The sequence below is a fragment of the Fistularia commersonii genome, chromosome 1 (assembly GCF_037954325.1).
Source record: "Fistularia commersonii isolate RoL2024-O1a breed Wild chromosome 1, RoL_Fcom_v1.0, whole genome shotgun sequence".
NCBI lineage: Eukaryota > Metazoa > Chordata > Actinopteri > Syngnathiformes > Fistulariidae > Fistularia > Fistularia commersonii.
Window position 1 is genome coordinate 19,171,431 of NC_141284.1, and position 25,467 is coordinate 19,196,897.

Below are 25,467 nucleotides of genomic sequence, written 5' to 3' on the forward strand. Positions count from 1 at the left end.
GGAGGCCCTTGAACACACCACTTCCTGGGAAAGTGGGAGGTGGATGTTGTCAACGTGACTGTCATCGGGGAGCGTTAGCTGGCTGGAGGCGCAAGCGGATCGGCGCGGAGCTCCACTGCGCTCGGGACTCACAGGGCGGCCGGACCGAGGACCCAGGCGCCGAACCCGGGGAGACGACAACATGGAAGCCGCTCGTCGTCGACCAGCAGCCGCTTTGCCCACAGTCGGGGTCTCTTCGTAGCCGGCAGTTAAAGTTGGCGAACACTGAGATTCGTCCGTTCTCCCTTTTCGAGCCACCGACGCGAGCTAGCTTAGCAGCGCCGCGGCGCGGCAGGCTCCCAGGTACGGCCGGGCAGAGGAGGAGGGGCCGCGGACAAAGGAGCGCGGCGAGGGGACGATGAACCGCTTCCGGAAGTGGCTGTACAAGCCCAAGGTAGGCGCTCCGAGGTCGGCTCGACGGAGCCTCCGTGGGCGGGCGTCATCCCGGCGGTTTGCTGCTTTCGAGTTAGCTTGCCGAACAGCTGTCCGTGTCGCCGGCTAGCCCGGCGGCTCTTCCGCTCCTCTGCTAACGTTAGCCCGCTGTGCGAACGCCCCCGGCACCGGCGGGGTATCGGCGGGGCTCCGTCCGGGTTGACCCCTCAGCCCCCCGCTCTGCTCCCCGGGAGCTGCTCGGCACAACAACGCTAAATTGTGACCAAATGCCGTGGATTTTCATTCACTAACTTGGTGCCTTCTTCACTTTGTACTGATAAATTTGATCTTCTCTTTTGTTCTGCAGTATCAAGTTATTTGTGTTGTCACCACAGTGACAATTTAATAAAATCTTCAGACTTTGTTTTGGTAAGATGTCGGTGATCTGTCTGAGATTGACCTAGTTAAAACAGTGTTTTACAGATAGACATTTTCATTGCTAAGTGAGCCATAGACCATTTTCTCCGTTCTGGACAATTCTAAAATTCATGTGAAATTTCAAATGGTTCAAGCAAAGTTAAGTTTTTTGGCTTTGTCTTGACAGTTTTTCCATTCGATGTCAGACAGTGCAAGGAAAATAATACATCTCCTCTTGAGAAAGCGCAAGATGCTCATTTTTTGAATGGTCACTGAGCAGTGGATGATTAACCTTCATTAGTTCAAAAATAAGCTGCAACATACAGGGAGAAGTTATCTATTTCCCTCTGACTCCTGCGTTAATGACTATGGAATGCTGCAATACATGAAATCGGCCTTCCGAGCCAGTGTGCAGGAGTCAGGGTGCAGAATTTGCCATGATTACTTAAATCCTGCTTATGTATGTCATGGAATTGCTTATGGGAGACGGGCTTAGTCGTTCCTGTTGAGTGAACAGTTTATTAAATGCCAACTGCCGCATTTCTTTAGGGAGAATAAGACTGGATGTTTCTCAAGGGAGGAATTACAATGTTACTTTTTCAGGATGTGAGAGCTGTTCAGGTGTGTGAGGCAAGTTTGAGTAGCTGTGATGTTGCTTAATTGTGCTGTGTCATCAAAATACACCTCTTTATTTTGGCAAAATATCCGCCTCAAGCTGTGTCGTGTGGGATGACGAAGCTCCTACCTGGTCTGCTGCTTAGGAGTAACACTGAGCTTTGGGTCTTGACGTATTTGATATCGATTTATGGTTATCATGATGACATGCTCCGTAATTTGTCCGAAAATAGTGAAGCCAGAAAATCCTTTTGATTTACAGGTCAGGGGGATGGATGCACACATCAGATAATATCTGACAGATGTGTTTGTGTAATTTGTTGTATCTAACGCTTCCTCAAGCTGGTGATAGGGAAACCCTTTCCTCTCTCCAGTAGTCTCCTAATGGTGAAACAAGGGGCGAAACACAGTCCCTCCTCTTAGAGTAAGAACAAAGACCCAGCTTTTCTCCTGAAGATTTCCTCACTCGATGTAGTTGATGCACTCCCATGTGCTTGCATGTGTCGCTTGCTGCCATGCCCTGCCTGCACCCACTGCCTATTGCCTCCTGTTCTGGGGCAATCAAACTTGGCTCTTGGATGATCATTCCTGTTAATCCCTGTCTGCCCCATGCACACTCATATTTACCACGTATTGGATAAAGAGCCCGTTCAGTGACATTCAAACAATTGTGGCCTTGTTTACTTGCAGGGGATGAAAATGAAGCATTGATTTTACTCATTTTGATCCATGTATCAATCAGTGAGACATGAAACCAAATTAATTTTTGTGTGAGTGGTTATAAATTGAAACACAGCTTATTATGACTTATTGCAGTGACGGCACATGACTGTAATGCTGTGTAAGACCTGCTGTCACAGCATTTTGAGGACAGTGGTTTTGAGGCGCAGGTGTCACTGAAGCATTGTCCTGTTCATGAATGACAGCAGCGGGAAGGGCTCAACTTATTACATCAATACCTTTTCTGCCAAGTCACATCTAGGCTAGGATTCGACCTATTACAGTGCACATTCATAGGAACGCACGCACACACACATCCATGCATTGTACTTGAGAGTTTTTTTATTTAGAGATCTAACTATGATCTCAGTAAATTAGTCCTCATGTTGTCAGTTAATTTTCCCCTGTAAGTAGTTACTTCCATCCACACAGTGACATTGTAGCATGCAAGCAACATGAATAAGCGGTGGTTAAATGAAGTCGAATGTCGCCTCACTCTCACCTAAATCCACATGTCAGTATGTGGGAGCTTACATGTTAAACTCTGTTATGCTTTATTTTCCACCTGATTTTTGTTTTTCTTCCACAAGGCTCTTTGGCAGTTGGTATTTATTGCAGTCAGATGTGCCCGAGCTCGCCTGTTCTCTGTGTAGCTGTTCTTTAAACAACTCAGTCTCATTTTCAGATACCGCGTCTGAGTTCTCCTGTACTGAGAGCTTTTGTGGCAGTTGCTTTCCACAGAACTGCATTCCTCTTCATCTGACTTTGTCTTCATTTAGCACCCATAGAGGATACTGCCAAGCTCCTTTTTCCCCCCTTTTCTTTTTGGCTTCACCCTCCTACATCTAACCATATTCTCCGTATCCTTTTCTCTCACACCAACTAACTTCATGTCCTCTGTCACGACATCCATAAATCATCTCTATGGTCTTCCTTGATGCTTACTACCTGGCAGTTCAACCCCAGCAACCTTCTACCAATATATTCACTGCCCCTCGACTGTGCATGACCATCTCAGTCTGGCTTCTCTGACTTTGTCTCCAAAACATCCAACATCTGGTGTCCCTCATACCTGAGTCCGTCTCATACCTGAGTCCGTCAGACTCATCCTTGGAACTGAACATTCTGGGTTCGATTCCCGCACCTCTCCTAGCCTGTTGAAGTGTTGTTGAGCAAGACAATGAACCCCTAGCTGCCGCCCTGGAGCTGCTCAGTAGCTGCCTTCTGCTATGGTTCGTCCATAATGGATTCAATGCAGTGGTCAAATTTCGCTGATGTTATGCTCTGTGTATAACTGAATCTGACAGTAAAGGTCTTTCTTCATCGTCTTCTCATCACTCCCAAAGAGAACCTCAAAATCTTCATCTCTGCTACCCCCAGCTCTGCTTCCTGTCTTTTCCTCACTGCTCTCACCACTGTCTTATATACCTTTCCTTTCATCCTGGCTGATACTCTTTTTTTATTTATTCATTTTCTAGTTTTACCTTTTGATGAAAGAAAAATGGTTGGGCCATGTTAGGTTTTACTACATCTAGAATCTTTAGTGGTAACCAACCATTGAGTTATCTTTTGTCGTCATCCCTGTCCTCCCTAAATTTTCATAGCTGTCATAGCTGTCATAGACTTGTTTTTCCAACTACAGTTGTTCATAAAAACCCGGGTATCATTCACTTACCACTCCACTTTCTCTGTGTTGCCGTTCCAGTGCCCTGGTCTGTGCAGCTGCCTCACTGTATTAAGGTTTGTCTCTTCTCTATTAGACACCTTTGCTGTAGTATTTTAAACTCATTTGAAAGTTCACAAAGGGTTGTTGGATCTGCTTCCAGAGAGTTGTACTCCCACCTCCTTCCGGTTGTGTTCTCATCAGTGTTTATTGCTGTCATTGTTTTTGTTCCGCTTTTTGTGTCCTGTGTGAGTGGATGACCTTACAGTCTTCTTCTTGTAGGCCAGATGTGTTGTCGCACCTAATGAGCAGCGACACCACAGACACCTACCTCATTGTAATGTCAGAGCACCTCAGTCACAGCGTCTGTTGTGTCTCAGCTGCATCGTGTGGGCCTCGTGCGATATGACAGACCCCCTGAGCCCTACAGCCCCTTCAAATTAATGAAAAGTCTCCAGTGACAATGCCAATTGAAATTAGCATCGGAGGTAAAGTTTCAGGTCCCTTGTGTCAGCTGACATCGGTACAGTGGCTAAGCTACACATGTATTTAATTTTAAGCATTTTCTCTGCAGTTAGTTGTTGAACTTGTAGCTTTTTTCACTTTGGCACGCACAGGTAGCTCTCGATTATTGAACTACTATAAATTCTGGACTACAAGCCGCTACTTTTTTCTCACCTTTTGAATACTACTGCTTAAACAATGATGCGGCTAATTGATGGATTTTTTCTTGGGCTGTCGAGCGTCATGCCGCCAAGACATTTAGCCTGAGGCTATTTAGTTACAACATTGAAGAAGACTTTCATGGTTTGAGTGCGCAGGAGGAAGACGGAGATAACGATCAGCTAGCCATTGCGGCTTATACTCAGGTGAGCTCAATAGTCCGGAAATTATGGTATGTTCCACACAAAATACAAATATGTGTTGAGTCAACACGTTTCCTTGACTACAGCAGAGCGAGTGGCATTTCCAGGCCTCTGGATTAGTCCGTTTGAGGAGGTATTTCTTTTGCCCTATGCTATACAATCCCTAGTATCTAAGCGTATTAAAAGGTCTGTGTGCAGCTCTGAGAGGGACAGAATGTACCTGTCTATCAGACTCATTGTCCCGTCAAAGTGTCTCGCCCTGTAAAAGATACAGACCTAAAGACTCCCTTCCCTGTCAGGCTGAAGGGGACGAGGCTGCTAAAGCCAAATGACTCATAGGAAGAGGACAGTTATTTAAGCCCTTTACAGTGTCTGTGTGTATGTAATTATTGTGAATCGATTTACAATTTGATAGCACTTTGCACAGAGAGAACTCTGGTAGAGCTCCACGATAAGGGTGGGGTTGGAGGGAGAGGAAGTGTCCTGCCATGTTGAATATCTCACCAATCCCCAAAACAGAGAAGACTTGGCTGGGGTTCTTCAAGTTCCACTTGAAGTCTCCGCTCCTTCCATCGATCAGTTGCAAACTTTCCGAGAGCACAAGTTAGATGGTTGGAGAGAAAGAGACCCAGTGCCGCCCAGGCTCCTCCTGCGGCTGTTACTCCAAGGGGTTTAAGGAGCTGACCTTCAGCTCCAAGCCATCTCATTTTTCAGTCTGACAGGCTTGTGGCTTCGCACACAGCAGCATCTACTTACTTTTCCTTCACTCCTCTTCCTACCCGCAGGAAAAGGACTTCAGATTGGTGGTCTGACGGCTTGTCTGCATGTCAGAGGTGCCCTGTCGGTTACCATTACAAATGGGTTTTTAACATGAGGAAATGAGATTCGTTAATTTCTTAGATTTTATAGAATTCTTGGTTTGAATGTTTTTGTTCATCCAGAAGAGGGGAATCAGCAAAGAACTACACGCAGACTCTTCATCAACCGCTGCTTACACAGCCATAGATTTGCTGCTGTTCTGCTGAAGCCTGTGATGCATCAGAGAATCTAAGATTAGGTGTGTGAGGCTCTTAGCAGAGCAGGGAAGCCATTGAGCAGTGCTTAGCTGCAGCAATATTTTGAATTAGGGATGATATTTACACCAAATCTCTGTTTTTAAATACTATTGTAATTGACAGTTTTGTCCTACGGTTGTCATTTGCTTTAGTTTGTGTATAAGAAATGCTTCAAATTACAATTAGGAAAACCAGTAAAGCAATTGAGGGGTTGTCATAGTGGGGGCTCTGCACATTTGATACAGGGAGTAGTGCTCTGCAAATATCGAGCTAGCATGGCTTTATATTTAGCCCAATTGTTGGACTTCTTTGTATCTATCCCATTTTCCTACCTGCAGGTGATGCAGTAATGCAGTAACAGCATGAATTTAGACCGCTGACCCTTGTAGCGATGTTGACAGGCCAGGCAATGAAAGGCCTATCTAAGTTAATTGCAGGATCGGGGGAATGAAAGCCCACTGAGCAAGGTCTGGGGATACGATGATGAGGGGCGTGAGATTAAAAGTTAGCACAAACACCTCAGACATTTTACAAACCCTTTTGTCTCTGCCATACTTGCTAACCTTGGAGATTTATTTGTTGTCACTCATTACTTTTATCAGTCTGGTGAGCGTGGCCACTGTGGGGAGGGCTGCCAATATACCGGGTCCTCTTCTGCTCTGGAACTCACTGCAGCAGGAGTGAAATGAGAGGGATGAGAGATGAGCAGACCACATTTGGGGATTAGATTTTGGCCTTTGTTACAACAACTGGCAGGAGATAACATGAGAGGATGTTGGGCTTCACTAGCTCTCCTACTCTGTTACTTTTCACTGCATTTGGCAGCCAAGGTGCTAAAGATACAACGTAAGTCAGATAATTTGTTTAACAAGGTATTGTTATTAAAGTGAGACGTTATCTTTGATTACTTCTGCTAAGGTTTATATCCTTTTTAGACACAATACTGTGCTTTTTGTCCCAACTTATTCGTGGTCAGCCAGTTAAGGTAGTTAAGTCACAAACATTTTTGTTCCCTTGCAGGGAAATAATTGTCAACACTGTTGTCATTAACATACACAAGCACACACACACACCCTGCAAGCATTCATCAATGCAGAATCAACAGCGTGAGAGTACTGCCCCTTATCGAAGCTAAAAAAGAGTGTAGAGTATGTGTGCCGAGCTCAATGGCACGGTAGCTGTGGTCAGGAGGTGAACTGACATTTCTCCAGCCACCAGTTCAGACGGACAGACAGACAGATACTTGAACTGGCAACCCTCCTGTAACCCTCTGGGGGCTCAACAGATAAGATATGTTACTCAGCTTGTGACCGGGAATATTGTTACTTTCTGGTTATTCTACTTGTTATATGCATATTAAAGGGGCACTAACTGAAATTGATTGATTGGTTTTAGGAAATACAATGCTTTTTTTTTTTTTTTCTAAGTCAAATAAAAGACGACTGCACCAAGTCATTCACTTATATTCTTTTATAACGGTATTCATGAATAACGCATGCATTTGAAGATTAAAGATTTCTAATTTTAGCAAAAAAGGGAATTGTCACTTTTTCAAACGGCGATATTGACAAAGGCTACACACCCTAAATGACTAGGCTGCAGACCAGAGCACTGACACCCCTCCAGGGTGCACGTTGTAACACATTACTGTCCGATCAGCTGAGGCTGTAGTCTGTGGTCCACCTGGAGATTCAGCATTGAATAAGAAGCCAGACCACTGTTATGGGTTCCAAGAGTTGTTATACATGCTCAGATTCTAATTACGCTATAGGAATTCCTGTTCAACATAGACAGAGGCTAACCCTATTCATGTTGTTTTATGTAGTAAAATATTAACCCAAGTTTCAAAAGTCAGAGACATTTCCGGCACACTTTATGATTTTAAAAGGTCCTGATAGTCCTGACAGCCCTGTATTGCAGGCCTTGCCAACCCGTGGCTCCCGAGCTGCATGTGACTATTACGTTCATCTCAATTTTTTGTCTGATTTTTTTTTTTTTTTTTTTTCCCCCTGTGTGCAGAGAATTCTGGAGTAGCGTGCAAGTGCGCAGCTTAGAGGGAAAACTGTCCACGTACTGTAAAAAACACACAAACACAAAATTCAACATGAATGTCACCACATGCGGCTTGGGAGCTGCGGGCTGGCCAGGCTTGCTCTACAGGGTAAAGGTGCTTGACTACAGTTGGCAGCAAACTTTGTATATCCATTTCCTAAGTTCTTGGATTAATTTTGTATGGTCTTTAAATTATTTTAAAACCTTTCATTATTGGCGTATCGTTGACAGATTTGGAGCAGTTGTAATGGAAGTTGGGCTGTTTTCCTCCAATGATTAGCTCCCGATTGGCACCACAGTCAACCCAGCCAACCAAAGCCCACTCAGGTTACATTACATTACGTTACATTACATTACATTACATTGCATTTGGCAGACGCTTTTATCCAAAGCGACTTATAATAGAGGACATAGGGACTGCAAATACACGATGCACAGGAAAAATACAGAACAGTAAGCTTGGGTTAGTTAATTATTTTTTTTTTGACAAAGACATACACAAACGTACACACACACACACACACTGCATAGCCTAACTTGGTTGACACGCCATGCCTTACAGAGTAGGTGGATCCATCATGAAAAATGTAAGACAAATACTGCACACTCGCTGGTGCGTCGTACCAGTCAGTGGTGATTCGCACACACGAGAGCCAGTCGTACTGTTTATAGGGAACAGAACTTCATATTGGGGTTTGTTTCCTAGCCCTGATTCTTTGCAGAATTGGATCCTTTAATGATTTAGAACTGGCTGCTGATGCCCCAAATGTTTATGATTTTTTTTTTTTTTTTTCAAGGTTTTACGAATCAAGGTACCATTAAAGATCATTAAGGATGAGGATTTTGTTTTTACTCTTGTTTGTGGAGAAGGTTCTGATGCTAATACTTTATTGATCCCCATTGGGGAAATTCTGGATTTCTCCCACCAGCATTAAGGCATGCACTGCGTTTAAAATGATTTCCTGACTTTCCCATACTTTTTCCCATCCTTTACTTTGATATTGTGTCCTGGTGAAAAACCTTGCCATTTATTTCCTACATATTAACAGTAAGACAGGCAGCCATGTTTTAGCATTTTAAATGCAATTTATTTATGGGACAGCAATGTCATTTCTAGACTGTATAACAGATAATTCCTGTTATTACCATAAGAATGCCCTTGTTCTCAGTGGCATGTCACCACACCACATTGGAAAATGATGGATAAGCTTTTTCCTCACAGTATAGACACTTTATGTTCCCCTCGGTACAAGATTCTGCGTTGCCTTACAATATAGCAGACATGCAGTAGTCATTGCAAAGTCCAAATGTTTGGAGAAGACACAAGGTCACAGATAAAATTGTCATTCCAGACAGTCCAATTGCTCTAGATATCTTTTAGATATAATAAAGTAAATGGAATAAAAAGAAAATGGAATCGGTTATGTCAGTGGTGTTTATGTCGTCTTCTGACATCTCATATGCAATGTGCTTGCACATGATGTCTGGCCTTTGTCTAGACTTCTCTGCTGGAGTAGCTTTCCTTCAGGTGTGAAGGACGCTTTAGACGTCGCTTTAGATGTCGCTTTAGACGTCCGAATCCTCGTCCTGGTAGAAATTGCTGCAGTCTGAGTGATAAGATATTAGACTGTGTTCCCTAGAAAGAGAAATGTTGGTGCTGCACTTTTACCAGTGTGTAACAGTTGACTGAGTAGAACTCCGAAGACAAGGTGAAATAATCGTACGAGATAGAAATCTCAAAAAGTATTTGCTTTTGTTTGTGATTTGCACTATGGGGGTAAAAGCATACCACACGATAAAATTTCCTGTTGCTATACAATATATGTTGGCATATTCTGGGCCTACCTGAGCAGACGGTTGCATTCTTAGAAAGACGAATTAATTAATGAATGCAGATTAATTTAAACACAGGTTGAAGAAGTATGTATGTCACTGAAAACAATTGGCTCACTCCCCCTTTTTTAGCTAAATCCTGAATAATACGTAAAATTCTGAGCTGTTTCCGGCCTCTTTTTTTTGCAGTTTGCAATTTTACTGGATAAAGTGCAGTGCACTGGTTTACCCCCCAGTAGTCACTTCTGGAAAAGGGTATTGTTGGAGGGCTTCCAGGAAGAAGCCAGTGGAGCCTGGAATAGAGTACGGGGGGCAGAGGCAGGATCTCGCAGAAGTCCCTTAAGTGGGCTCAGTGTTCACACGCCAGTGCTATGGATGCTCATGAAGTATTAGCCTGACAGCCTGATGTTCCGGAGTGTGAGTGAGGATGATGGCCAGAGATCGCGGCTCAAGGAGAAAGTTGACGTTTTGATTGCACGGTGGCCGATTTCTGTATGCATCATCTTTCATAAGAGGCAAACTGCTGCCACAAACATTTATTGATCTGATGTTTCACTAAATGAGCAGAAACTTCAGGCACTTGTGAAGTCTTAGACAGTAATGGTGGCTGTGGGTGAATTCATTGGAAATTATTGTCTGGAGTGATGGGTTTGTGACGGATATGGATGAAGACATATCACGGAGAGGACACTGAGCTAACCCTGACGGCGGGAGTTTAACAGGAGAGCGGCTCGCCACCGGGGACAGGAGTTGAGTCTGCTGAATCATGTCCTCTCTCAGGCGAGGTGAAGCTGTCGTCAACTGGGAGGATACCACGGTATGCTCCGGGGTCACAATGCCCCGAGGGTCACATTCCATCTTTAAAGGGAAACTTGAGCGGTTTTCAACACCGTTTATCAATAAGGTGATTATGGCCAAATGAACAAACGGGCTACCAGGGGTGCCACTATTTATAACACAGAGCCTTTTTGGAGGTTGTCTACATTTGGAGCCAAAGGCCCATTCAGCCTGTCCCCTCGGGTTGGGCCACTGCCAGAGATTTTTGCACCATTCCACTGTGTATCCAGACCAGTTCCATATTTCATTTACTGACATTCTTTTAATGTTATGTCATGCAGCTCGTGTGTGTAAATACAAGCTATTTAAGACCTGGGACTCTATTTCCATGTTTGACAGTCCATGAGACAGGAAGCAGTGGCTGTAGTTCTTTTGAAGCGTAGCTAGATCCGCACATCGGGACAAAAAGGCACATTGTTAGATGGGATAGTCCTCAGTCTCAATTGCCGGGGTGTGTATTTGTATAAAACACAATCAGGTGGCTCGTTCAGATCACTTCATGCACAGAGAGTGGTTTGACTCTGGGAACACTGAGAAGATACATTGCTCTCACCAGGTGGGAAACACAACAGGTTGTGCAGAAGAACTTTGATTCAGGACTAATCATACTTCATATGAAGGAGGGATGTTTGAGAGGATGCAGGGAGATGCCAGGAGACAGGCATCTGGTCCAAAAAACACCCCTGGATGGTACTTGGAGCCCTCAAGCTTTTATCCAGATTACCAGTATGGTGCTTATGCCATGCCAAAATTTGAATAGACATTTATTTCAACCATTGTTTGCCCGCTGTTATCTCTGGGTCATTGAGCAAGGTCGGATTTATCATGGGAGGTTCTTAGTTGGAAATTCAGGCACAGGATTGCATGACTGCTTGAATGGCTTTGTCTGTCAGAGCCACCTGACAGGGGTGGTGTAAACCAGGAGTGACTCTGGTGCTGAATGTGACTCCGGCTGATGGGCAGATATGACGTTTTCATTTGAGCTGATCAAAGCTGCTGCTCTGATCAGGTCTTAGTTATATTTTTACATTTATACTTAGTGTTAAACTTTAGGCAGCAGTGTTCATTTCACTGGAAGATAGATCAAGCGGCTCCATCATGGCTCCTATCTCAAAGTGAAGTATGCTTTGACCACTGCCCCCTTTTAGACTTTCTCCCCATGATGCAATGCTGCAGGAATGTTCCCCCTCATGTGAGGAATGCAGACGGAGGAGGCCATAGGGTGGCATCTGCTTCAAATGTTCTTTTCTTCCTCACAACATCGGGTTTGCCAAGATGTTTCAAGTCTTTAACTGAATGTCACCAGATTGTGGACTGTGCTGGTTCCCCCGTCAGAAACATGGCACCGATACCATTGTTTCCAGAAGAATCCATCAGCTGGCTTTGAGTGATGCCATTGCTTCTCATTGACATGGAAGATTTAATATAAAAGAAGTTTCAGATAGAAGTTGTTTTTGTGTCCAAATGTCGATGATTTGCTGTAAATGTATTATCGTCCCTCATCGTGTTTATTTTGATCTCCATCCTGCTGCTGTACCAGGACTTCTTCACTGGTGAGCTTGTGAGGACACAACACCTGAGTATGAAACAGTATTAAGTACTCACTCAGAGTCTGAGGCAGGGGTTTGGATCAGATGTCTTCTCTAACCTGTTTAGTAAACTGGATATTTTCAGAGTTTTCAAAATTGAAAACATTGCATTAAGCACCAAAGGCCTGTTGATTGTGCTCTGCAGGGGTTCAGATCTGCTCGGTTAGTGAATGGCTGATTATTCATATTGTTTAGGTTTAAAGGTGTATGCGTTCAAGTCATGGCCGTATGGAAAGATTATCCTCAACCCTCCTAAATAGCCTCCAAGAAGACCAAATGCAGTCATCTGACAGCTGCTCTTGGTTCATAATTGATGAGTCTGTTCAGGAACTGCACTGTGTATCGTACTCAGAGACGAAGCAAGGAGACAATCACGCGACCGGAAACATTTCGAACTTGTGTCAGAGGATTTCAGTAAATACCAACGTTCGCTTACCATGGACCACACTTCCAGACAATCGACGCAGAGAAACGAGACTGTAAATGATACACCTTTTTCCCTCTTCCCATCTGCACAGTCATGCTCTGCTTCGAACTGCCGATCTCCTGCATCATCATTTAGGTCCTTGTGGTTTGTGAGGATGTACGTTGGCATGTGGTTCCCATTTTCAAAGCCATTAACCTTTGGATCACCCTCCCTCCCTCCCGTGTGTGTGTGTGTTTGTGTGTGTCTGTTTCTGTGTGTGTTTGTGTGTGTCGTCAGGCTTAATCTTTAAAAATATTGTGTATTTCCTAGGGATATTTGGACCACTCCTTCAGTGTCTTGCGAGGTGAAGTGAAGGGATTCCTGTGAGCAGTGATGTTCAGTCCTCCGTTGCTTACCTTGGGGCTCATGGCTATGTTCATGCTTTATTCAGCAGTTGTGAGCTCTGCTCCACTGAGCTGTTTGTCCCTCTTAAATGCTAGCTTGGTGGGAGATAATGACAGGAGTTCTCCTCTGGAGCCAGTTTCAGGAGTCACGCTTTGCTTCAGAGAAGCCTTCGCTCACCTTAGTCCGTTAGCAGTGACAGTTTGTCATATTTGTCATTTACTTTCAATAACTGCTGTAAATTCTCTCATGTTAAACTGATGTTTTTGAATATTGTGCGCAGAACCTTGGCAAATACAGGAACAGTATCACACTTTATTTTCAGCCCTCATTAGTATGTCCCTGATGTTTGTGCTTTATTGTTTTTACTTTGCTCTCTGTACTCCTCTTTTTATTTTCACGACACATTTGCTTGCGTAGCAAATAGTTTTTTATGAGAGAAAAACAGAACATATATTTGATGCGCAGACATTTGCTATTATGTAGATCCGAAGTAGGTGAATCAAAGTGTGCAGTGTTTATGGTAGGGATTGTCAGCATTTTCAAACAGGACTTAAGTGAATGTACATGAAGATTTCAGGTGATTCATTCTTGAGTGGTTACAAATAAGCTTTTATTCTTGGTCTCATCCTTCCACGCCTCCTATTTTGCCTCATTATCTTTGAACGAAACAAACAAAAACAAAACACAACTTCCATCTGAACAATCCATTTAAGTCATTTCTCCCAAGAATCACCATGCGCTGTGGAGCTGTTATGAATATATTGTAACAACTCCATGAGGAATGTGAATCATGTACAACTAACTAGTTAAAGTTATAAGAGATAAGTCCAAATTGGAGGATCGAACATAAATCTTAAACAGACCCGTATGATTTATGCGCTCTTCACAACAATGAACTCCGTGTGGGATTTTAGTCATACATTAGACCTGAATTCTTTAAAGTCAAAATGTCAACATTTTGCTTTTTGAACTAAATGGAAAGTTTTTGGCACATAGTACAACCACAGAGGTTGTATGAGAGGTAGGCTTGCGCCAGGCTGAATGTTTTCTAATAATATTAATTATTATAATATTAATAATATTGATATTAATTAATATTAATAATATTAATTCATCCTTCATTAATTCCAGAGGGGAAGTTCGTTCTCTCCAATTAACCCATCATGGATGAACCATGAGCTGCAGCCTGTTAGGGGTTCAGTGTCTTGCTCAACAATACCTCAGCACACTAGGAGGTGCCAGGAATCAAACCAGGAGTGTTTGGTTCCGAAAATGATTGCTCTACCTCCTGACTTAGTTTTATCATCTAGCGCAGACAATGAGCAAGTTGATAATTATTCATCGGAAAAAATTATTTTGACCGAAGTCCACACGTGTCCAAACAATAGAGCGTTCCGTCAGAGGTGTAAGTGTTATTAAAAGTTTTACATGTAAGCTATTGCTTTTGTCAACATGGCAGTTACTGAACATGAATGTCCCGGCAGTCCATGGACTGCAAGTCAAACTCAATGTGCCAAACTTATCATTCCCTGTGTGTGTGTGTGTGTGTGTGTGTGTGTGTGTGTGTGTGTGTGTGTGTGTGTGTGTGTGTGTGTGTGTGTGTGTGTGTGTGTGTGTGTGTGTGTGTGTGTGTGTGTGTGTGTGTGTGTGTGTGTGTGTGTGTGTGGTTGTGCGTGTCCGTACAGAGGACAGACCCCCAGCTCCTAGCCCAGTTCTACTATGCTGACGAAGAGTTGAATCAGGTGGCCTCTGAGCTGGACAGCCTGGATGGACGAAAGGATCCACAGAGATGTTCGCTGCTGGTCAACCAGTTCCGCTCCTGTCAGGTGTGTTGGGAGGAACACTGAGAAACAACATCTTTATTTTTGTTTTATTCAGACCTGAATGGGTTGTGGTAGGATGCTGCCGTGCACATATATCTGTCGTCAGCCACATTGCAATAAGTCATACAGGATTGCTTTTCAACCTTTATTTATGGAACCATCTGGCTGGACTTTGCTTTGGCCTTGCAGCTACAAGGGATAACACCCTCATCAGCTCCGTCAATAAACAGTCGAGGAATGTCGTGATTATGTCCATAATATCATTTCGCCAGGTTCCTATGCCTTGCTTTGTAGCTAATAAGGTGAGAGAGTGGAGTTTGAAGACAGTATTTGGAGGCAGGGAGCACACAATCCTGTCTTTTTATAACATGAGAGTGTATGGTTCGCTAATAGGACGGGTCAGGATACTTTTTACAACTTCAGACCTTCCTTTTATAACTGCACTTAATTGTGAAACATACCAAGTAAGTTACACAGCTGTTTGCTGCTTGACTTCTATGTTGTGATGGAGCCTATGGGCCCTGAGGCCTTTGTTCGGAAAGGTGCTTGGAGGGGGGTGATGGCTGCCTGGTGGTGTCATGCAGAGAGAGCTGGGGTTACCACTGGGAGGTTGTCGCCAGGCTCGTCACGCCTCTACCTCCTTGGTGAAAACTACTTAATGAAGTCAACAATTGATCCCTGAACGCTGTTTAATTTTCCCACATCCAGGATTTTGTCAGTGTGCTCACTGGATTCTCCTGCCTGCCATTGGCATTGTACTTTTTAAAAAGATAACAGACCAGAAGACGAGGCTATGACGAGAAGACGAGGCTATGACGAGAATCCTCGGATGAACCCGCCACTTCCTCCCCAAAGCTGAAGAACAAACCCCTTCTGTCGTCGTTTTGAACTCCTGCTATTGCTAAATTGTCCGATTAGTTTCCCATGTGTCATTTCAGTGAAATGACTATGATCAGAAAGCTTGTAATTGTAGAGGCATGTCTCCCGGAGGGCTCTGAGGAGCGAATTGAGCAGTGAGACCCAGCAGCCCCGAGGCCCCAGGAAGAGCAGACAAGTGCACTTGAGCCGCGCAAAACCAAACTTTGCACTTAGACCTGTCACCATAGCTGTCAGGGTCTACTCATGGGCCTCGGCTGGGTTCCGCTGTTATTAAGCTGGCTCCTTCCTAGTGTGGCTTTCTGGAGCCAGAGTAATATTTGTTGTTGGAGTTAGATGAAACACACGAGAGCGTTGGAAAGGTCAAGGACAGAGAGAGCAGAGATGTTGGAATAAAATAACTGCATCCCGTCCTTTGTGAAAAGCAGATACTGTATCACAGCGGTGTCCGGATCACTGCAGCCAGCTGTAGCGATGGCGATCACTGCTGTCCCCGGCCGGACGAAAATCTGTAATTAGGCCAAGAGACGACGAGCTACTACGCAGGAATCGGGTGTTAAGCTTTCTCTCTCAGTGCCTGATCATCTTCCCCCTCGGGCTGAGCGGAGAAAGAGCCATGGCTGAGCAGATTAGTGTACAATGCAGAGTGCATCTGAGTGAAAGGCCCTTTGTAAGTCATTGTTACGGCTCTGGTTCATGTCAGCGCCACACAAGCTCCCCCGTTGGCTCCTGCTGTGTGTGAAACAGCATTTTCATTGCTCCACTTAAAGGCTTGGCTGTGTTTCTCTTAGAGGGACAGTGATCCCCATGCGGTCGTGCACTTGTTAAATAGTTTTCATTCACTAAACCATGATGTTTTAAACACAGATGAAGAGCCTTTTTCAAGGGGACATGGACTTCTCAAATTGTTCATTGCTTTGGAAGTAGGTCTTTAGGATTTGGCCTTCCTGTTTTTCCGTGGCAAATGTTTGTTCAGATTTATTTTCTCCCTCCGTCGTGTCCACCTGCAGGACAATGTTTTGAACATTATCAACCAGATCATGGATGAATGTATTCCCTGTGGCCGAGCCAACAGAGACTTCTGTGTCAAGTTCCCTGAGGAGATACGTCATGACAACTTGGCCGGACAGCTGTGGTTCGGGGCGGAGGTACGCTATGCTCCTCAGCATCGTCCAGGAGCTTCGGCCATGTCTCACAGCCACGCTGCTTCTCTTTATTTTACAATTCCTATGTTCCTTGACCATCGGGAGTGTTATTGTCATGTTTATACAGTGTTTGGCTGCTGGTTCCATCATCATGAACAGGGAGATAGAGAGCATAGCGATGAGACCTCTAGCCAAGGACCTCACTCGCAGCCTGGAGGAGGTACGCAACATCACCAGAGACCAGGCCCTGAGAGACCTCAACCTGTACACGGACCGCATGAAGGATGCGCTACGACATTTCGACAGCCTTTTCGCCGAGTTCGAACTCAGGTACTATTTATCGCAACGCTCATATTCACGATCTCCTCATAGATTTGTCGATCGACAAAGTGGTTAAAACCATGATCTTTCCCTGCAAGCTACGTGTCAGCCATGGTGCCTGTGAAGTCTCCCAAAGAGTACTACGTGCAGCAGGAGGTGATTGTGCTCTTCTGCGAGACTGTGGAAAGGTGGGTTTCCAGCTCGGCAAACGCAGCACGTTTATTTTCTCTCCCCAGGGTAAGGGTTCTGCATGTTGTTCGGGAGATAACTTGGCGGCGCCTTCGTGGCCGTTTTGCCTTCTCTTATTCTGTTTTAGGGCATTGAAGTTGGGCTATCTCACACAGGACATGATTGACGACTATGAACCTGCACTGATGTTTACGATTCCCAGACTGGCCATTGTGTGGTAGGAGCTGTCCGTCCGTCTTGACCCCCCCCCCCCCAGCTCGCCCTGCCCTCTTACTACATCTGAAACCTCTTTTCAGCGGGCTGGTCGTATATTCAGAGGGCCCCCTGAACCTGGATCAGAAATCAGAGGATATGTCTGAGCTCTTCCGACCCTTTCGTACTTTATTAAAGAAAATCAGGTAAGAAAGCTCACAAATTCTTCTCGCAGTGAGGTGACATTCATGGCTGCATTTGCACTCAACTGAAACACTTTTGCAGAGACCTGTTGCAGACCCTGAGCGAGGAAGAATTGCTGACACTGGAGAGGAACCTCTGCATCTCTCAGGATGGAGACTTTTCCACAGGCCCGGGGGGGCTGGCCACTAATGTTACACCAGCACCAGCCCAAGATAGTCCTTCACCCTGCGGGCCCACAAGTGACAGCTCCAAGGGAGAGAGTCAGGAAGACCATGAACATCTGGCTCTGTTTGCCTGTCCCAGGCAGGACGAGGACATAGCAGAGGTGAAAAAAGTCTGGGAGGAGGTGAAAACTGAGAGAGGGGATGAGGAGCAGGTGAAAGACCTGCTGTGTGAGGAGGCAGAAGAAGCTGAGCTGGCCTGCTCCATGCAGTATGATGAGGAGGAGCTGGAGCAACTGAACATGATGGTGTATCGGGTGGGAGACGAGATGTCTACTCTCCTCTCTCCTCCAAGCCAGGGCCAATCTCCAGCACACCACCCAAACGGAGGAGAGGCAGGAGGCACCAGCGGGGCTTCCAGCGTTGAGGCCTCCCCGCTCAGGCTCCTGGGAAGCCGGAGGAGGTCGGGCGTCTATGTTGAGGAGGAGGACCGGGTCTTCTTCATGGAGGACCTTGACCCGACAGCAGACGGCATCACCAGCATTTCCAGAGACGCCTGTGGTCTCGTCGATTCAGCCTCTAAAGAAGCACAGTCTGCTCATCCCGCTCGGCCAAAAGCCGCTCCCTGCTCAGACTCCGTGAGGAACGGCTGGAGCCCTGAGAGGTCTTCAGAGCAGCCTTGTCGTCAGCCACGTCGGCAGAACACGCACTGCCTTCGCGGAAAGCACATGCCTTGTACCTCAGCCCCTGGCTCGGACGCGCTGCCTTACACCAATGGCTGGGAGGTGGGTCTGGAAGGGACCGCGTCTGAGACCGCGGAGGTCATTGCCCATCGTATGGGGGGGATGAAGCTGTCTGCCACTGTCATCTTCAACCCCCGCTCCCCGAGCTTTACGGAGCTGGCTGTAGACAAGCTGCTACTGCCGCAGCCCGCTCCCTCTGAGGTGGAGCCCTGCGGCCCCCTGGTGGCCACGCACTGCCTGCTGAACTCATGCGTCTGCTGCGGTAGCTGCGAGGATAGCCGAGAGGACGCCGTCTCCACAGAGACGGCGGGCCTCGGTCTCGCTCTTGGGCTGGATAAACGCTGTAAGAACTGGGCCTCCAGCGGCATCATCCAAAGCTCTGTTGGCAGGCTAACCCCTCGACGTGAGGAGATCTCACCGCTATGTCCCCCTTCCCCAGGCTGCCCCGATGACCCCCCGGAAGAGGAGGGAAACTCTCGACCCTGTGAGAAGTGTGTGGTGGTGGCGCCGTGGTCGGGGCAGCACCCTCAGGACAGTAATTCCATTCCAGGGGAGGAACGCACACTGTGCAGCCCACAGCTGAGAACTGGAAACGGCCGACAGGCCAGTAGAAGCGGGCTGGTGGACCCGGAGGTCAATCGGGACAAGGAAGGACATCAAGACTCCAAGAAGGACACCAAAGAGGACAACAAGACAAGCTCCAGGTGAGTACTCTCACCTGGTTTTCAGCCTGCTCTTTACTTGCATGGAGGTTTTCTTGAGCCCCGTGGAGTCTCCTATGAATTCAGATGTTTTTCATTCTTCAGTTTGCATCGTTCGATCGAGCTCGGACGAGTTTCCACGGGTTTTTATGTGTCGCCTTGACAACATCAGCCATTCTTTCCTTTTGCCTGTTGTGTTTTCAAAGTATTTTGTTCAAAAATTGATTTCCTTCTTCTTTTTGAATGTTTTAGTTTACAGAGCTCCCCCCTCAGCTCTGTGTCAGGTAGTGACTGTGAGAGTGTGTCGGTCACCACATGTAGTCTTTCAAGCAGTGCATACACTCCCAGGTAACTAATCACCCTCGCAGGTGTGATCACGCTCATGTTTGTCAATGTTCTGTCCTCCCAGTGCTTCACCGGCAACCACAGGTTAGTCTGTGCACACATACGGCTGGTCTGCAGCCTGATCTCCATCATCAGGAGCTTTCAGTATTTATCTTCTCTCTTGCTCTTGTGGGTGTCAGAAGAGCGCATTAATGTGTCTCCTGCAAAGAGTGATGACATGTGGATTCAGTGTATGGGATTGGAAATATTAATCTCAATGTCTGCCTGCTTTTCGTCACCTCTCGCAGTCCTGTCAGCAGCCTTACTCCCAGCTCAGGCATGTCCATGTCAGAAGACCTCGATCACCAGGAGATCCAGTTAGCCTTGCAAGATGCCAAGGTGGCCGCCAGACACAAAATTCGCTCTCGCTTCCACAGCAGCAGCGATCTCATCCACCGCCTCTTTGTGTGCATATCAGGTAAAACCCTGTGCCGCTCTGGTTGCAGCTCCTTCACTCCCCTGTCACTGCCCTACTGATGTCCCCGTTTCTTCCCATGGGATGCAGGTGTTGCCGATCAGCTGCAGACCAACTATGCTAGTGACCTCCGCAGCATCCTCAAGACACTGTTTGAAGTGATGGCGACCAAATGTGACATGGCAGACGTTGACAAGCAAAAGAAGGGTAAGGATCACGGTGTGGCTTGGAGCGGGGAAATCTCAGCGATATGACATGATATTGACACTGCATTTGCTGCCTTTTGTCATTTACGTATTTTTCCGAGCAGGTCCTGTTCTACGAAGTGCTGTGCTGGAGGACTGCGCTCTCTGTCAGGAAACCATCTCCTCCTCAGAGTTGGCAGCCAAGGCCCGGGAGGGCCAGTTTGAAGGTTAGCTAATCCGCAAACAGACCCACACAGAAGTTGGAGGTGTTCGCCCCCCCCCCAAGGGGCAAACCCACTGAGGATATCCTGCCTGTGGTGTCAGCTGGTTGTTGTCTACATTTCTCAGATCCTCCTGACTGGGTCCCGGATGAAGCTTGCAGCTCCTGCATTGCCTGTAAGGCTCCTTTCACAGTAATTCGCAGGAAACATCACTGCAGGAGCTGTGGAAAGGTATGATCCGTCTGTGTGGTGATTTGATCCAATGTGCTGAACCATACCAATAACTGGAATATATAAAAAGACAATATTCTATGTCCTTCCAGATCTTCTGTTCTCGTTGCTCCTCTCATTCTGCTCCATTGCCTCGATACGGTCAAGTGAAGCCGGTCAGGGTGTGCACTCACTGCTACATGTTTCATGTCACGCCCTTCTACAGCGACAAGGCCAGCATTTGACCTTACACTGTAACTGAAAGCCCAGCCTGCTACACCCAGAGCATATGCAATGGCCACGTCCAAGGCCGCGTGCAGGGTGAAAGCACCGCTGCTATGTTTGTCATTGTACCTGCTTAGAGACGCCTCAGATTGAGAGAAACAGACTGTGGACGAGAGACTACCCGGGAACCGAGGTCTTTGGATCCAGAGTCCAGCCGACGCCCGCAAGCATCGTTCACTTGGGCCCGATGGTAGAAATGCGCAGCGGAGAGGATTTAAGCTGACATCGCGCACCACAAAATTACGTCTGGTTTTTTAGGGTTAGGTGTATATTTAAGGACTTGTGACATATTTTCCTGTGCTTCAGCGAGCTTCCTACGTTTGTGCCAGAGCTCCCATGGGACTTGGATTACTCAAAAGAATGTAAGTCATGATAACAATGTAAATAAGGATAATTCTGGTAGTAACTGAACTGTAATGTCTTGGACTCATGGGTTGCTATTTATATGGAAACTGAAAAGCAATCTTGATCAAGCCACCAGTCTTACGTCACCCAAAAATGTCACCAGAGAGCTTTTCTATTGAGATTCCTTTGTACGTTTTAATGGCAATGAATGTGTAATTCTGGATCACTTTGTGAAACGGGGCTGAGGTTCCAGGCAAAGCCTTTGCCTCCAAAAGACTGTGCCTGGTGCTCATCCATCCACCGAGCCGCATTCGTGGTTTCCCTGCACGCCGGGTTGGAGAAAGGGGATTCCCCAGTCATTGCCCTCAGGTGCGTAAGGCCCCCTAATGGAGAGTTGGCCTCTTCGCTCCGTGCTCTCAGCAGCACCACCATGTAGACAGTCGTGGCTTGAACCAGAGGCCTTCTCAGGTGCTGGCCTTCAGACTACAGGCCGATTATTCGCCATGGGTTCACCATCCTCACACTTGTTGTAGTGCAATATTGTGACTACTCATTGCAATACACCTGCACATGTAAGTAGGGATGACCCTTCCCGTCGAGGTTGAGGCTGTTTTTAAGGAGCGACGCTATGCTCATTTGTGTTTACACTCATTGTCAGCTCTTGGGGTACTTTTCTACAGGAGCAGATATTTTGTGCCAGGCTGACATCACTTTCATCCAATGTCCTCTCCACTAGAAACCCCACTTCCATCGCAAGTCTCTCTCTTGCTCATAACACTGATATTTGTGTTATAGGTTGTACTCGGTCTGTCATGATACCAGGAATCAAAAGGATAAATCTCATCAAATTAGCGGGAGCAATCAGATGAAGTTATACTACAGCAATTGAAATTGTTTTGTTGTGTGTGACCTACAACGCCGGTGATTGGAAGAGTCTCCAATAAATCTGGATAAAAGGAGCAACCCCCCCCCCACCTAATCTGACCGGCCTGGATTCCTTAGCTGCCGATACAGGATTTGTGAAAGGCTTGGCATTTCATTTGCTTCATTTCATTGTAATTATCAATGCTGCTATATCGTGACAACCCTCGTTTGTGCTTTGGGCAAGTAGGGACCCTCGAGCGACACCAATGTAACATCACTGTCCATTCTGCTCTTACTTAAAGCAACTTCTCAGGCATTACATAGTCCCAAGTACTCACTCCTGTTGAATCACAGAACTTGGAGCTCACTTAAGGAAAGGTTTGTTTCTTCTTTTATAAAGAATGAACGTTTATGTATGAAGCTATATTCCACTTAGGCTAAACAAAGAAATCATGCAGTAATGAAACAGCGGGATGTCCTATTTCAGAGCTTGGTCTTATTTTGTAAACTGACACTGCATTTCCATAATATGAGCTGTGTAAAAATTCAACGATGTTATATAATTTTAATGTGAGGTATATTGAAATAAATTACTTTTTCCTGTTAAAAATCTTGGCACATCCCCTTTTTTTTACTTAATAGTAGTCCAGAATAAGACAGCCCTTGTTCTTAGTCCCTGGCCCGGAGTCGAAATTCTTGGTTTTGAATGTGAGTATTTCTTTTATTGTTTCCTATTGCCAGTACTTTACCGTGGAGACGAGCAGTACATTTTAAACTGCGGCAGCCGAATGGCCGCTTGAACAGCTGTGTGATAACCCTGGAAAAAGGGATTTCCACAAATGAGGTTCAGGTCATTTATTTTTAATGTTTATTTTCCTATTGAAACTCAAAAATCCATTGGTTTTAGGGCTTGATCCCTTCCATAGACTGAATCAGTGTCACACCCTCCTGTTGACATTTCAGTGTTGTATCCGCGGTGTGCATGTTTGATAAGGGCAATTCCAATCGATACAAGCTCACTCAGCAGACCAACACACGTACGATAGGGATGAATAAAACATTGTTGAGATGGCCATTCCAAGCTTTTGGTGTTCCCTTGTCTTCTTCCAGCCAGACATAGCCTATCCAAGAAGGTCATCACAAAGCCCAGTGGATTTCTAACAGTCCAGCAGACACAAAAGACCAGGTTTCATCAGTTTTGCTCAGTGAAAAATGTCTTTGTTGCACCGTCCGAAACAGACTCTGGGTAAACCAGAAGAGCTCACTGTGAAACCAACTTTCCCATAGACCCAGCTAAGGACTGAGTCAGAAGAAGTACCCTGGTGGAGCCAAAGAAGTTGCCAAAGGGGGGGGGTACCATTGTGCTGATTGGCACTGCAGATAAAATGATGTGGAAGAGAGATAATGTAGAGAGAAAAGATGCCAAATAATAAAGTGCATGATATTTGAGGTCTAGGTCTGTCTGCAGACTGTCCAGAGCTGCAGGCAGTCAGAAGTTGGCTGGGAAATTAGAAGATATAATTGGCAGAACATCCATCCATCTATCTTCCCTTGCTTATCCGGAGTAGGGGGAAACCGGAGATGTGAGGCCCAGACCTCCCTCTCCCCCGCCACATGGTCCAGCTCCTCTGGGGGGGACCCCAAGCCGTTCCCAGCCCAGCCTGGAAACATAGTCTCTCCAGCATGTCCTGGGTCTTCCCGACGGTCTCCTCCCAGATGGACATGCCTGGAAAACCTCCCCCGGGAGGCGTCCAGGAAGCTTCCGGACCAGACGCCCGAGCCACCTCTCCTGGCCCCTCCCGATACGGAGGAGCAGCAGCTCAACTCCCAGCTCCTCCCGGATGATCGAACTTCTCACCCTATCTCTAAGGGAGAGTCCGGCCACCATGTGGAGGAAACACATGTCAGCCACTTGAATCTGCGATCTTGTTCTTTCGGGCACTACCCACAGCTCATCACCATAGGTGAGTGTGGGAACGTAGATCCACCGCTAAATTAGGAGCTTCACCTTTTGTCTCAGCTCCCTTTCTTCACGACAGACCAGTACAGAGTCCGCATCACTGCTGACGCCACACCGATCCACCTGTCCATCTTCCGCTCCATCCTCTTCTCACTCCTCGTGAACAAAACCCCGAGATACTTGATCTGCTCCACTTGGGGCAGGACCTCTTCCCTGCCCCAGAGTGGGCATTCCACCCGTTTCTGGTTGAGCACCATGGTCTGACACCATGATTGAGCACCATGGATTTGGAGGTACTGATCCTCATCCCGGCTGCTTCACACTCGGCTGCAAACTGCTCTAGTGAGAGCTGTAGATCATGGCCTGATGAAGCTAACAGAACCACATCAAGTCCAAAAAGCAGAGACTCGATCTTGCGGCCACCAAACTCAACGCCCCGGCTGCGCCTTGAAATTCTGTCCATAAATGTTATGAGCAGAATCGGCGACAAAGGGCAGCCCTGGCGGACTCCAACTCTCACCGGAAGCAGGTCCAACTTTAAACCGCTGATGCGGACCAAGCTGCGACACCCATCACACAGGGACCAAACAGGCCGTACAACGGATTGGCAGAGGAACTACAGGAAAACCTCTCTCTTTTAGGAGTTTTACCAACATCACAATGTCAGCTGTTGATCCAACAGAGGTCTGTTGGCACGGCCTTTAGAAGCCCTCACAACATCACACTTTCTCCAGATCGTCACCTTCTTCTCCAGAATATCACCTACTTCCCCAGAGCATCGACTTATTCTCCAGAGCGTCACTGTCTTTCTCCAGAGCATCACCTTCTTCTCCAGAGCATCTCATTCTTTCTTCAGTGCACCACACTCTTTTCCAGATCCTCACCTTCTTTCCCAGATTATCACCATCTTTCTCCAGAACATTACATTCTTTCCCAGAACATTACATTCTTTCCCAGATCATCACTTTCTTCTCCAGATCATCACCTTCTTCTCCAGATCATCACCTTCCTCTCCAGAGCATCGACTTCTTCTCCAGAGCATCATGTTCTTTCTCCAGTGCACCACACTCTTTTCCAGATCATCACCTTCTGTCCCCAGAACATTAAATTCTTTCCCAGATCATCACCTTCTTCTCCAGAGTATCATGTTCTTTTCCGGATCATCACACACTTTTCTAGATCATCACCTTCTGTTTCCAGAGCCTCTCAATCTTTCTCCAGTGCAGCACGCTCTTTTCCAGATCTTCACCTTCTTTTCCAGATCATCACCTTCTGTCTCCAGAACGCTACATTCTTTCCCAGACCATCACCTTCTTCTTCAGAGCATCACATTCTTTTCCACTGCACCACACACATCTCTAGATCATCACCTTC

At 46.3% G+C, this 25,467-nt stretch overlaps 1 protein-coding gene across 3 annotated transcripts; it reads left to right on the forward strand.

Annotated features, from left to right (window-relative positions):
- Positions 1-66: 66 nt before the first annotated feature.
- Positions 67-22,743, forward strand: zfyve28 (zinc finger, FYVE domain containing 28). 3 transcript variants are annotated; one of them, XM_086152751.1, is made up of 15 exons: positions 67-433; positions 14,555-14,695; positions 16,579-16,716; positions 16,841-17,043; positions 17,133-17,222; positions 17,351-17,440; positions 17,520-17,621; positions 17,701-18,866; positions 18,963-19,227; positions 19,477-19,572; positions 19,857-20,026; positions 20,114-20,230; positions 20,334-20,435; positions 20,557-20,660; positions 20,753-22,743. In XM_086152751.1, the coding sequence occupies exons 1-15, from the start codon at positions 398-400 to the stop codon at positions 20,882-20,884; spliced, it is 2,952 nt and encodes a 983-aa protein (XP_086008877.1). In that variant the 5' UTR covers positions 67-397; the 3' UTR covers positions 20,885-22,743. The 3 variants fall into 3 exon arrangements, with proteins under 3 accessions (XP_086008877.1, XP_086008868.1, XP_086008885.1); XM_086152742.1 differs by having other exon boundaries at positions 17,701-19,227; XM_086152759.1 differs by lacking the exon at positions 19,477-19,572.
- Positions 22,744-25,467: the final 2,724 nt, after the last annotated feature.

Bases quoted from the DNA above. Each gene is read 5' to 3' on its own strand.
- zfyve28 (XM_086152742.1), top strand. From the start codon at position 398: ATGAACCGCTTCCGGAAGTGGCTGTACAAGCCCAAG. The intron at 16,717-16,840 runs GTACGCTATGCT...ATGTTTATACAG, and splicing joins AGCTGTGGTTCGGGGCGGAG to TGTTTGGCTGCTGGTTCCAT. The intron at 17,223-17,350 runs GTGGGTTTCCAG...ATTCTGTTTTAG, and splicing joins TTCTGCGAGACTGTGGAAAG to GGCATTGAAGTTGGGCTATC.